Source organism: Dreissena polymorpha, chromosome 3 (assembly GCF_020536995.1).
Source record: "Dreissena polymorpha isolate Duluth1 chromosome 3, UMN_Dpol_1.0, whole genome shotgun sequence".
Lineage (NCBI taxonomy): Eukaryota > Metazoa > Mollusca > Bivalvia > Myida > Dreissenidae > Dreissena > Dreissena polymorpha.
Window position 1 is genome coordinate 130049794 of NC_068357.1, and position 14306 is coordinate 130064099.

General features: G+C 34.5%; 4 protein-coding genes across 6 annotated transcripts in view; 3 read left to right on the top strand and 1 right to left on the bottom strand.

Annotated features, from left to right (window-relative positions):
- Positions 1 to 14306, bottom strand: part of LOC127871441 (coiled-coil domain-containing protein 74B-like) — a 187249-nt gene that overhangs the window by 105079 nt on the left and 67864 nt on the right. The window lies entirely within an intron of this gene.
- LOC127871440 (nucleoredoxin-like) overlaps positions 1 to 14306 on the top strand; it is a 205077-nt gene that overhangs the window by 75458 nt on the left and 115313 nt on the right. The gene's annotated exons all lie outside the window — the stretch shown is intronic.
- Positions 3754 to 14306, top strand: part of LOC127871444 (synaptosomal-associated protein 29-like) — a 153279-nt gene continuing 142726 nt past the window's right edge. For all 3 annotated transcript variants that reach the window (XM_052414389.1, XM_052414390.1, XM_052414388.1), the window contains exons 1-2: positions 3754 to 4041; positions 13060 to 13450. In XM_052414389.1, coding sequence (XP_052270349.1) covers positions 3820 to 4041; positions 13060 to 13450 — 613 coding nt within the window. In that variant the 5' untranslated portion in view covers positions 3754 to 3819. The remainder of the gene's footprint in view (positions 4042 to 13059; positions 13451 to 14306) is intronic.
- Positions 5233 to 7539, top strand: LOC127871445 (uncharacterized). The gene is made up of 4 exons (XM_052414391.1): positions 5233 to 5969; positions 6284 to 6594; positions 6708 to 6906; positions 7057 to 7539. The coding sequence occupies exons 2-4, from the start codon at positions 6486 to 6488 to the stop codon at positions 7232 to 7234; spliced, it is 486 nt and encodes a 161-aa protein (XP_052270351.1). The 5' UTR covers positions 5233 to 5969; positions 6284 to 6485; the 3' UTR covers positions 7235 to 7539.

Sequence of the window (14306 nt, forward strand, 5' to 3'; positions counted from 1 at the left end):
TTGAACAAATTTGGTAGAGGTTTATTAGATGTCACTACATACCAAATTTGGTAGCCCTAGGCCCAATGGTTATGGACAACAAGATTTTTAAAGTTTTCACAAAATAGGCCCCATATAAGCGTATGTTCAGTTTTGTGACCCCGGGCAGGGTCAAATTTGACCCAAGGGGCATAATTTGAACAAACTTGGTAGAGAACTATAACATGTCACTACATACCAAATTTGGTAGCCCTATGCCTTATGGTTAAGGACAAGAAGAGTTTTAAAATTTTCACAAAATAGGCACTATATAAGCAAATAATTGATTTTGTGGCCCCCGGGGCAGGGTCAATTTTGAACCCTGGGGCATAATTTGAACAAACTAAGTAGAGGACTATACAATGTCACTACATACCAAATTGTGTAGCCCTAGGCCTAATGGTTATGGACAAGATTTTTTTTAAGTTATCACAAAATAGGCATTATATAAGCATATGTTTAATTTTGTGACCCCTGGGGCAGGGTCAAATTTGACCCTAGTGATTAAATTTGAACAAATTTGGTGGAGGACTATTAGATGTCACTATATACCAAATTTGATAGCCCTTGGCCGGATTGTTAGTGACAAGAAATTTTTGAAGTTTTCACAAAATATACCCTATATAAGCATATGTTCAATTTTGTGACCCCCGGGGCAGGGTCAAATTTGACCCCAGGGGTATAATTTGAACAAATTTGGTAGAGGACTATTAGATGTCTCTACATACCAAATTTGATAGCCCTAGGCCCAATGGTTATGGAGGGGAGATTTTGAAAGTTTTCACAAAATAGGCCTTATTTAAGCAAATTTTCAATTTTGTGACCCCCAGGGCAGAGTCAAATTTGACCCCAGGGGCATAATTTGAACAAATTTGAAAGAGGTACACCCCAGGAACATTCCTAAGAAATTTCATCAGAATTGGACCAGTAGTTTAGGAGAAGATGTTTAAAGGAAAAGTTTATGCATGGATGCACGATGGACACAGGACCTTTAGCCAGTGGAGCTAAAAATCAAATTAAACATTTAGTTTTGATTTAAAATCAGTTTTTATATGCAAGTGTTTATTTCACTTATAAATTAAAACAGCATATTATTCATTATTGAAAAGATTATTCCAAGCTTGATGTCATATTTCAACTTTGCATAGTGTAGTTAATTGAACATTGTATTGAACTGTATGGGCAGCTATATTTTTTAATTTATGTATGTTGTATTATACAAAATGCATTATTTCTACCACAAGTAGACCATATAAGGCCTACTGCTACTAAATAGGCACTGGTATGAATTTGACACTGTTTTTGATGCTCATACAAAACTTTAATTATTACTACACTTTAGTATATTAAATATTTTCAAGTTTTTGTTCAACATTTTTTGCAAAAGAAAAGAGTGTCTTAATGCATTTGAAAATATACTTAAAACAAACTAAAAATGCATTTTAACATACTTTTTTCCTGGTAAAGTGTATTTGGGATGATAAAAAAATACACTTGAAGAGTATTAATGCTGGAAAAATGCAGAAAAAAATACATTTGTTTCTGTTAGAAGTGTGTCTTGTCCGCATTTTTAAGTGTATTAAATGCACATCAAATGCAGATAAATACAATGCCAATACTGTTACATGTATTGTAATGGACATAAAATGCACTTGTTCTTGTAATTAAATGCTTTAGTGAATTGAAATAACCTTTTATAACGTTTTAACAATTAGTAATACCTTTTTATATAAATTTTCTTTTGAAATGTGACACTTAAATGATTTTTGCACCACTACTAAGAGATATAATTTGTGCTCATAATGCTTTATCATTACACTACATAATATCATTTGTTGTATGAAAATAACCCGTAAAATTCATGTGAAAGCTCAAGAGATCAATAGCAGCGTGCTATACCCTGCTCCTTTTTACATGACTTGATGGTATTTAGTCCCCAATTCTACATGGCTAAGGGAAAATTAATGTGCAGATTTGACAAATAAGTCTTAACTGGGATCCAATAGGCAGACTTTCATATTACTTGTATTTAATTTAAATCATGATCTGAATTGCTCTTTGGCAAATCTTTGTTGGTCACAGTATTCAACTGAATTTTGTTCACTTTGTAGTGATTATATTTTCTATATTTATCAGACAACATCTTTCTTCAAAAGTTTAACATGATTGCTTGGTTAATTTAGAAACAAGATCAATGCATCATAACATAAAATGAAAAAATGTGTAATAGTAAAAATGGCAGCAAAAAAGCACTAGATTATCTGCCTTAAATCTGAGACGATATGTTGATGTATTGGAATTTCTCATAAATAATGTGCTCCATAGTTGTATAATTGTATAGTCGCATGCATGAGTGGTGTCAATGTCACAATACCAATTAAAGCCTATAATTTACTAAAACAATTTGAAGTTTGATGTGAGTTTTTTTCAAGATCTGTTATATATAATTATATATACATGTATATATATATTGGTGAAAAGTTAACATGCAATAAGTTTACTGTAATTAAGTGACAAATAGTTTTACTGATTTGGTTGGATGCATATATGCAGATATATCATGGTTTGTGCAGAGGACAGTAGCAAAAACAAGAGCTGTCTCTGTAGGATGACATACGCCCCCGATAAACGCTTTAATAGAAGTTATGAGCATTTTTCAAAACCTAAAAGCCGACCCTAAGTTCAAGGTCAAAGGGGTCAAAATTTGTGTGTGTATGGGAAGGCCTTGTCCATATACACATGCATACCAAATATGAATGTTACATCTGAAGCGACATAGAAGTTATGAGCATTTTTTCGAAACCTAAATGCAAAGTGTGACGGATAGACAGACGGACAGTGCGATCACTATATGCCCTCCTTTGGGGGCATAAAAATGTGTTTCACATTGTTTTGGTAAATTAGTAATGTAGTTAAAAGAACAGAATCATCAATTATAAAGTTATTGATTATAAAGTGTTGCTGGCATATTTGATGCATTCATCTAGCTATAAGAAGGTCCCTGTTTTATCCCCACTGGCACCGAGTGAGGGTTCTCAAAATCTTTAATCAATATGAATAACTACATATAGGGTCGAGAGCCTTGTTGATATGGGGGCTAAACACCAGAAATCAAAGCGACCCAGGTTAAAGGCTGAGGCCAAATAAATAAACCAGAGGCCGCATGAGCCTGCTATACTCTGAACAAGTATTGTTTCTTCTTAGAAAACTGGCTTAAGTGTCTTACTAAGCTTTAGACTTTGAGTTTCAGTGCAATAAATCTAAAATAAATTGGTCAAATTAAATAATAATCTGTAAAAAATAAACATTCTGCACAAATTCAATTATTTACTTTACCTGTGTGCATGAATCATTTCAGTCTTGATGGTTAGTGAACTATGTCAAAAGCACCATATCTATGAAACACTTGTATTTTGAATAGTGCAATGTTCCACAGAAATGATGCTGATGATTATTCTACACGATGATGAATTATTAGATAGCTAATTTCTAAATTCCATTTCCACCAACAATTCGGTTATTCCACTACCAGTTCACATGCTTCGTACACAGTTGAAAATAACACTATTCCACTCAACAACCGTGACACATGTACTCAATTTTTAAACTTTTCGCAATTAAAATTGTCTTCTACTGTTATTGTTGTTGTTGTACTTTTGAAAGTAGTTCGAAAGATGGCGACTATTAACCCAGAGATTGATTTATGAAATAAATCGTTTGCTGATCCAGAGTGAGTAAGAGTGTGTACACAATGCGGAAGACACCCTAACTATTTCGATAAACAAGCAATAGAAGATAGAGATGTCAAACCCATTTTATACAAATTCAAACCCTTTTGAAAATGACGAGGATAATCATACAATCCGTCGAAATCAGCCTAAAAGGGATGAAATGTCAAAGGACGAGCAGATCCAAAGGATGATGCAGGAAATTGAAGAATCTGAGCAACGACAGCTTGAAAGCACCAGACGAGCACTGGCCAGCATTGATGACTCAGAACGTATTGGAATTGCTACGGCTGAGGTTTGAATGAGTTCATATTAAATAAACCTTTGAATAATTATTGTACATGATGTGAACTTAAGAAGAAAATAATTACGGTTTACTGTGTAAATTGCAATGATGGTTTACGGAGGTTTCGTCACACTGCAGTTTCGTCACACTGAATTTACTGTAGAAAACGGGTAGAGGGTTCGTCACAATGGTAATATATAGGTGTGAATAATACCGGTAAACTTTAGCACCTTTGATTGACACCTTTCTTCTGTTATCAATCAACATGTTTTTTTTCTTTTCTGTTAAATTTGATAAATTGAAGTGTTTAGTTAGTGTACACATGCAATTAAATAACATAATACAATGTTGATTATGATTCACAAAAAACATTTATTCAAATACAACACAATATTACGCAATACATTAACATAAAAATCTACTTAATAAACGGTATAATAATATACTTACCTTTACACAACACATACATTTATTTGCAAGCACTATTACCCCCCAAAAAAATACTTGCATATAAAACATAAAGATACAATCAAATACAAATCTACTCAATAAACGGAATAATAATATACTTACCTTTACATAAACACACATTTATTTGCAAGCAATATTACACCAAAAATAAATATTTGCATATAAAACATAATCAAATACAAATAAACTCAATAAATGGTACAATAATATACTTACCTTTACGCACCACATACATTTATTTCCAAACAATATTACACCAAGCATAAATATTTGCATATAAAACATAAAGATTTAATCAAAAAGCATGTAGAATCCAGAAGTCAGCACGCCCGGCTCGCGTATTGATTCTTCGATGCCAGCCTGAAATAATGAGCAAAGTTTATGAACAATATTGTTAATTATGTTAGGCGAAATAAAAATGCTATAACAATGTTGTTTTTTTTTTTTTTTTTTTTTTTTTTTTTTTTGAATCAGAGTTTATTTACAGGTCCTACCGGCCTCTTCACGAGGTCTTTGAGGTTCGACCTGTACAATGTTGTTTATTACGTTACGTAAATATATATATATCAGGCATTTCCCCAGGCGGTTTTAGAACAGCGGGTGCGCGGTGCTTGGAGTTCAAAATCAATCTCCCCGCGGCGCTTGTTTTTCCGATCATGTCGCCGCGACGCTTGAAAATTTCACAAGCGCTCGCAAGGTCTGATCCGAATGTTGTCTGCATTCGGCCGACGACCAGATAAAACGCGCACGCGCTAATCAGCGGTGTGTGCATAATGGGCTTTGATAAGATGTGCGAACGATTTACGGGTCGTTTATGGGGGTCAATTATGGTGTTTGTCCCCTAATTATGGACGATAATGATCGATTACTACCGGTACTAGTGGCGTAAGAGCAGTTAAAGTTATGCTCAATTGGTTTGTTTGTTTTATTTTAATTGTTAACGACGATTTTAGCAGTACTTCAAAAATAAACAGTTACTTTTGTTTGTTGCGGTTGTGGGTAATTTAAGTTATAATTACAATTAACTGGAATTAGAAGTCTCATTTGATTGCTCCCGCCCACTACAAATGTTTTCACACTATTTTTTTCATCGGCAACTATAACTTTACAGTACTGACACTTAATTTATTCAGATCAAATAGTTTCTTTCGTATTTACGGAATACGCTAATAACACCTAAATACCTGCAACACATTTTTCTTTAGTTTTTGTGCATGACAGAATGATTAGGTCTAAGAAACGACCAGTCCCTGTCTCTGGCAAATCTGTGATAACTAATTTCTTGGTCAGGATTAATAATGAACCGTTGCTGTCAGAGAGTTCACTAAGTGAACGTGAAAGTGTCCAGGACGTAGCAAGTGATCATGAGACTTCCCAACCACTAACAAAGCGGTCCAAGCAGCGTGCCAGTGGGTTCGATAGTAGTTGGAAGCAAGATTTTCCATGGGTCACAGAAGTTGAAGGAGGTAAGAGTGTTGAGTTCTTTACCGCACTTGGGTTATATAACAAGCATTTAACTTTTCACAAATGAGTCGCGCTCTGAGAAAAGGGTGTTTAATGCATGTGCGTAAAGTGACGTCACAGATTAGCCTGTGCAGTTCGCAAATGAGTAGCGCTCTGAGAAAAGGGGGTTTAATGCATGTGCGTAATGTGACGTCCATGATTAGCCTGTTCATTTCAGATAATTAAATTTATATGAACGCATAATTAAATGTAACTTTTCAAACATGCAATGGAATATTGAATACAACAGTTGTTTGAAAATTAAAATATTTTGTAGGTATGATGTGCTCTTTGTGCATTCGTCACATGTGCAGACCTGCGGGTTCAGCAATCGGTAGTGCCCCATGGGTAGATGTGCCTTGCACTTGGATAGCAAGGGACTCACTTAATCGCCATCAGAGGACAGAGACCAACTCCCAGGCCAAACTTCTGGAGGCAAACCGCCGGCTCCAAGAAATCTGGTGGGGCAGCTTGAAGAGATGGGCTCTCTACAGAAAAGTGCTAGGATCGCAGCATTCAAGAATTTGTACTGGTTGATGAAGCAGGAAGTTCCTCACACAACAAACTACCTCCCTCTTAATGATCTTGGTAAGTAAATGATATTTGGACATTGCTTATTTTAATATTTTCTATATCAATAAAGAGCATTTCATAAAGTTGCTTGCTAATAAAAAATGGATGTTGAATAATTGCTGTTTCAGTGAAGCTCCAAGGCTGCTTCATCCTGGGTCAGAACAACAAAGGTGAATCTCAGCGCTTTGTACAGGAAGCGGTTCTGGCCATGGGCAACATCATTCGGCAGGACATCCTGACCCAGGCCATCGACTCCCCATGGTACACCATCATGGTGGATGAGACAACAGATATATCTGTTATCAGTGAGATGATAGTATATATAAGGTACATTGGGGCAGAACAAGACTGTACAACTTTAATCTAGTAGTTTGTTAGAGCTTCTGTTGTTAATGGCATTCTGATAAAAATATCTGTTATAATTCCTGATATTTTGATAAACATCTCTGTTATAATTCCTGACATGATATTCATCAGGTTCCTGAAAGATGGCAGGAGCCAGACAAGATTCCTGTCAATACTGCCACTAAACGACTGCAAGGCAGAGACCATAACTACAAGTCTCACAACACACCTTAGAGAGCTTGAGGCAGTAGACTTCGGGAAAATGGTGGATGCCTGGCACCAGGAGAAGCCTCGCAGACCAGTGTTTTGAACATGTTATATGTGACTGTATTGTTGTTGTTTTTCAATCATGTTTTGCTTGCTAATGTCTACTGTTATTCTGCTTTTTATTTAATATTTAAATACATGACTTGAATGAAATAAATTCAGGACAAATAAATAAATAAAAAAAAGAGAAAATGTTGTGTTTTAGAAGCTCCCAAGTAGGGTAGATTTTGATTTAGAACAGTTAAAAACAATAAAAAAGATCGACACGCGGAATGGGGCAAGCCCCCTTACCCACCAACTCCCGTCCACGCTGTCTTCCCGCTGTGCCTGCCCAAATTCCTGGGGAAATGCCTGATATATATATATATATATATATATATATATATATATATATATATATATATATATATATATATAAAACAGAATAACACCAATTGTTCTTTGAATAAAAGCATACCTTCAACATCGTTGTTAGTCCTAACTGTTTGTCTATAGACGCTCCAGTTCCAGTTCTTCGACTTCCACATGGATCCCCGGATCCACGTGCGCTCAACGTAATTGACGACATTCAGAAGAGGACCGCCAACCTGGAATAAGCAAAATGTATGACATATGCGTACAGTACATTTTAATTATTGTGTTTTTTATAATATATTATTAACAATAGGAGACCATTGAATTAATGTGTATACCATAAATAATTATGAGGTAAGTAATAATTATTATTAGTTCCTCTTCAGCCTGTAGCATCATCTGTTCGAAGGCAGGAATGATGTGTTCGCTCGGTAGATACGGCAAGGACGTTTCCTCAAGAAGAGGAACTTGTCGCCCTATGCCGCATAAGCTGTTGCGAGACCCTCATTTACCACCTTCCTGTAAACACTTTGGTTCCAGTGGAACACGCAGCCCTTAACGGTTGCTCTTGGGTACAATTGCCGTATCGCCTGCCACACGCGGCTGAAACAAAAAAACTCCTCTGCCAAGTCGGCTGTTTCCATTTGTACCTCCAGTACGACTTCTGCTGGTCGGCTGCATTCGCGACATTTCCATTCTACTACAGCACCCTATATCATTTTGCGATACTGTCTTAGACTGATACCAGTGTCACAAGACAGGTGTTGCCATTTTTCGCATTGATCACACGATATTGCGCGATCATCGTCATTCACGTTCCGTTCGCAGTGTATGCATGTATATTCTGAAGCCATGATTGGATTCTGTGGTTGCAATGAAACAACTCCCCTATTATATACTCTTGTTTAACAGACCCTATTTACTCTATATGCATAAATACACACAGTTTGTATAATCCACGCTGCCAATTTAAGCAAACTTCTTAAATTGCCAATTAAAGGCGTGTGTCGCTAATTGATTGTTTGCCATGCACTAGTTAATATGTTTGCACTATCAAGTAATCATTAATTGAAATATCTTATAATCGTAGATTGGTAGTCGATATGGTGTGGACGTGTTTTCGTGTGCTCCACAAATATGTGTTTTATTCATATATTAGGCGCACAGAAAAAGTTGATATTATGGTAGAAAAAAGGATACCGATAATATGCAAAGTGTAATGCGAGTGTTACATTTTTCTGATAAAATCAATAGTAAAGACAAAAAAAAGTTACTTTTTAAAGCATATTTATTAAAATCATAGGACATTAATTATTGCCTGTTACATGTGAATATATTTCTATTTAAATATAAAAACAACACTGACAAAATTTTACAGTTTTAGCTGGTAGTACAATTACTAAAATAAATACGCTTCATTATAACAAACAGTACGCTGTTTAACCTAAGTCAAACATAAATCATTTAAATAATATATACAATTAAAACCATCATTTGTTACAAAACTCAACTCAATAAAGCTAAAAAATAACATAAAGAAGCATATATCCCAATATATTTATTAACATCATATTTAATTGCAATATTATTTTATTGTAAACAATATATCAGTGTGACGAAACCACCACTGCCCTCCTTCATAATATCAGTATGACGAAACTGCATTGTGACGAAACCTCCATCACCCGCAATGATTGGGGTAAATCTGTGAAAGTTCACAGTAATTCAATAACAAGGACTCCAAATGTCAAGTTGGGTCGTACTAGCTTTGATGAAATTGCCACGAATTTGTCAAAAATGAGACCACCCAAATTCATCAGTGATGACACCTCATATATACAAAACGCAGTTCATGCTCATTTCGAACAGCTTCGTCATACATGTACTCCTGCTTGGTTATTACTGTATTTCCACATCAGATATGATTCCACAGTTGGCACTTGTCTTACTGTACTGTTATGTGACTACTCTTGAGGTGTGGTAAATTCTCCTCAAGTAGAATAAATATGGAGGCGCAGACATTTTTGTTGAATATATCAAGACAATGTCCATGCCTGATATTTATATTTATTGTCTTCAAGAATAAGGATCGCAACACTTTACATTTAAAAAGTATAAATTAAAGGCATGCTCACTCTATTGATTTAGTGTATATTAGTTATCAATTAGTTTAGTTATTAACATCAATCAATATGTGTCATAAATACGGCGTACCCAAGATGCAAACTTAGGCCGATGTTGTCTACAAGGATAACGATTGTCTCACTGACTTTACCTTTAATTGATAATCAATAAGATTATATTATCAATTACTGTAATACATGTAAATAACATCAATCAGTAAGTGTCATAAATATCTGAGATGCTAATATAGGAGTCACTAATGCGAGTGTTACTCCCCTATTGAAATGTTAAAATATACATTTGACATCTAAACTTTATTATCCCCGCCGAAAAATATTCGGAGGGGACATAGTAATAGTCTCCGTCCGTCCGTCTGTGCATTCGTCTGTCCGTCCGTCCGAAACTGTGTCCAGAGCATAACTCAAAAATGGATTTACTTTAAACTTAGAATATAAACAGATGGCAACTAGGAGAAGTGCAGTGACCAAGAACCATAACTCTATCTACCTTAGTTTTTGAATTACACTTCAACACCGTTATTTCGAAGTCGTCGGGACCGTAAAAAAAACTTCGGATTAACGATTATTCGAAATAAACATTTGACAGAAGACTTCTTTGACTCTGTACAAATAAACCGTTGTGGAATTCGCATGGTTCGATTACACGCTAATATTTATAATGGTTTTACTTAAAAACGTAAACTAGTCAGATAGCAATAGATTTCTATTTCTAACAAACGGAGGAATAAAACGATTCTTTCTTCTTCTTTTTATTTTTCTCTAATTACAGAACATATAAAATACCATGAACAGCACACATTATAATACATGTAAATACATAGAGGATATTTGTTGGATTCCACCTAATCCAACACATTTTCTTTTTATTTTGTGCTTTTTTTTCACAGTTAATATACATTGTTAAAGAGTTTAACTAAAGAATTTCGCCGGGATAATGACGTCATTTCTTAAAAAAATGACGTCATTTTACAGTCAACAGTGAAAATTATCGATAATTTTCACTGTTTAAAACAGTGAAATTATCAGTTTTAGTTCATTGATATTACTCTATAAACCACCGGAAATCATAAAATAAATATGAGTACATTTTCGGAAATGAATTAACTTTTTTTTTTAAAGACGCGATGTCTCTCTGAACATCGGCGTTAGCAGCAATAAACTGGATGCATGTAACATATTTCTCCAATTTGTCAAGGACATTCAACAATTCACTTCCGCCCGTGTTTTGCTCGCAGAACTGCCTTACGTCGTTGATGCGGTCACACATTAATTGGATATCATGTTCATTCTTGTGTTGACGGCCTTGTCGTCGTCGCTGGATTAATCTTTTAAGTACTGCGTCCGCTGATCACTGACAGATTAAGTCGCAGACGACAAAGGTGTAATTATCGGTTTTTGACGTGTGAAATTACGCTCAATGTTTTGCAGTTTTGACTTTGGATTAAAGATTGATAATTAGGTGCGAATTATAGTGTTGGGACCGACAGAATCACTTCGAATTAACGATTTCTTCGGTTTAACGAAGTTCGGATTAAAAATTAAATTTTACACTAAACAAAGAAGAAACAAAATCGGGACCCGGGAAATACTTCGCAATAATGGTGACTTCGGATTATCGGTGTTCGAAATAACGGTTTGGAAATTACGGTGTTGAAGTGTATCTCCCTATATATAATTTCAAACTAAATTCTTGTCCGGAGCATAGCTCTAAATCTACTGAAGGGATTAACTTGTAACTTGAAATATAAACAGATGGCAAGTAGGAGAAGTGCAGTGACTAAGAAGCATAACTCTATCTACCTTAGTTTTTTTAAATATCTCCCTTTATTTAATTTCAAAGTAATTTTTTGTCCAGAGCATAACTTTATCTACTGAAGGGATTTACTTGAAACTTGAAATGTAAACAGATGGCATGTAAGAGAAATGCAGTGACTAAGAACCATAACTCTATCTACCTTAGTTTTTGAATTATTTACCTAAATTATTATTCTACTCTTAAACAAATGTTCTCATACAAGCAAACACATTTAGACGGGGATTTGGCACTACTGTGACAAGCTCTTGTTTAAAGATAGATTGATAAAACATGTATTGTTTGCATTTAATTGTTAACATGTGTTTTTTGTGTGTAAAATATATAAGTGCTGTAAGCAATTTATATTACCATTTTCACCACAGCATGCGACATCTTCAAATGTATTAATTTTAATAATTATTAATGTCCAATTTTATTTAAATAGATTTTGTCAGTGAAAGTGCATGTTTGCTTCATGCCTACTGCTTAAATAAATATTTGATGACAAAATTAAATAGATCATAATATGCATAATATCATAATATGCACAGCATAATAAGTATTGTATTAATTTGTGAATTAAAATTATCCACATGACCTAAAAACATGACGTATGGTCCGCAAATCTGGGCCGTATAGTCTGGGTCGTATGGTGTGATGTGTGATAGCACAATTCAAACTCATATTTTCACCACAAAAATATTCTTCTGCAACAAGGTACAAGTTAAAAGTTACTTGAACATCCTCATTGAAATTAGTCAAAAAGCAAATTTCCCCAAGATTATGTTGCATCAGAAACTTTATGTTCTTGATTTGATCAAAAGATATACAGGGAAATTTTATTGCTTATATTGTATATGAAGTAAAACTGGTTGCACAGCTAACTAATAGTACACTCAGCCAACTGATGTTTACACTCTTTATTCAAGTTAAATGTAGGGTTCACAACTCATCATAAGATACAGTAGATAGAAACAGGTAGTGTGCCTCCATTCCATATTTTACTGCTGGTATGATAGTCATATCATGGTTTATAAGGGCAAATGCAGATAAGAAATGTAAAAATTGCTGCTATAAACAGAAACCACTGTTAATGAATTACAATTTCATTATAAAAACAGAAGAAGAAAATCCAATTAGCAACATATTTAAATCGTAAATATTGTGAAATTAATGTACATAAAATACATGTTTTTAGTATGATATTTTGTTAGATATAGTAACATTAAATCATGTTTATTTCTTACATAAATTATACCTGTATTTATTTTCTAAATCTTGATCTGTTTACTAAATTTTGCATTAATTATATTCTTAATTTATTAAATCATCAATCTGTGTATTAAAAGTACCAGTATGTAAGATAAAGGTTACATAATAGTTCTGGTGTACCACAATGCCATTTTGGCAGTCCTTTCCAGCCATTGGCTCTGTGCTTATACTATTGGGGGCCCATGTCCCATAACAGTATCAGAGAAGGGCCAATGCTTTGACCATGGTCTTGTTATAACCTATTAGTATCAATTTGATTTTCACATGTGGCAATTTCTTAAAACATATGTGTACATTTTTTAGGAGCTTCTTCTTCAAAAAGAGCAGCTTAACAACATTGAAGCTAAAACTGGAAAAATAAATCAAGATCTTAAACAGACACAGAAAAGTATCACCAGTGTTAAAAGCATATTTGGTGGTATAAAAAACTGGTGGAATGGTGACAAAGATAAAGAACCTACAGATTCTAAATCTGCTGTGCAAGGGCCGAGTAAGTTGGAAAAAACTATTGAAGAACAGAATAAATCAAGACCTCACCCGAGGGAGCGATTCCAAACAGATGATGGACATGGATTCTATGAAGAAGAAAATTTAGATTCTAAGTTCATGCAGGGTGCAAGAAATCCACAAGCACAGCAGTATTTTAAACCAGTCACCAACAGTAAACGGGAAGAACGTGTGAATGAAAATCTTGGTACAACTCTTTTTCTGAGTAACAGATGTTAAAATATAAGCAACGCATCAATAAATGTGCTACTTTAAGATTCTTTATTCTCCTCATAATAAAGATGATCGAAGAGTATATTCAGGGGGTTTGTAAAGCAGTTTTAACATACAAATAAGCAGACTTTGTTTTAAAGGTGTTTATTCTAACTTAGGTGCATGAAGGCTTTTTTTATATAAAAACAACAACAATGATATGTTCAAAACAAAAACTTAATAAAATTGGAACTTTTGACACAGCAACTAAGTAGATTTGGTTAAACTGTATTCACCTTGGTCGTCAGCCCTTATTTGTGTGTGCTGTGCTTGTCTTGCTTTAGACACATACTTGTCTTGCTTTAGACACATGCGTTTCTTGCTGTAGACACATACTTGTATTTCTGTTGACACATACTTGTCTTGCTTTAGACACATAATTGTCTTGCTTTAGACACATACATGTCTTGCTGTAGACACATACCTGTCTTTCTGTAGACACATACTTGTCTTGCTTTAGACACATTCTTGTCTTGCTTTAGACACATACTTATCTTGCTTAAGACACATTCTTGTCTTGCTTTAGACACATACATGTCTTGCTGTAGACACATACTTGTCTTTCTGTAGAGACATACATGTCTTTCTTTAGACACATACATGTCTTGCTGTATACACATACTTGTCTTTCTGAAGACACATACTTGTCTTGCTTTAGACACATTCTTGTCTTGCTTTAGACACATACTTGTCTTGCTTTAGACACATTCTTGTCTTGCTTTAGACACATTCTTGTCTTGCTTTAGACACATACTTGTCTTGCTTTAGACACATTCTTGTCTTGCTTTAGA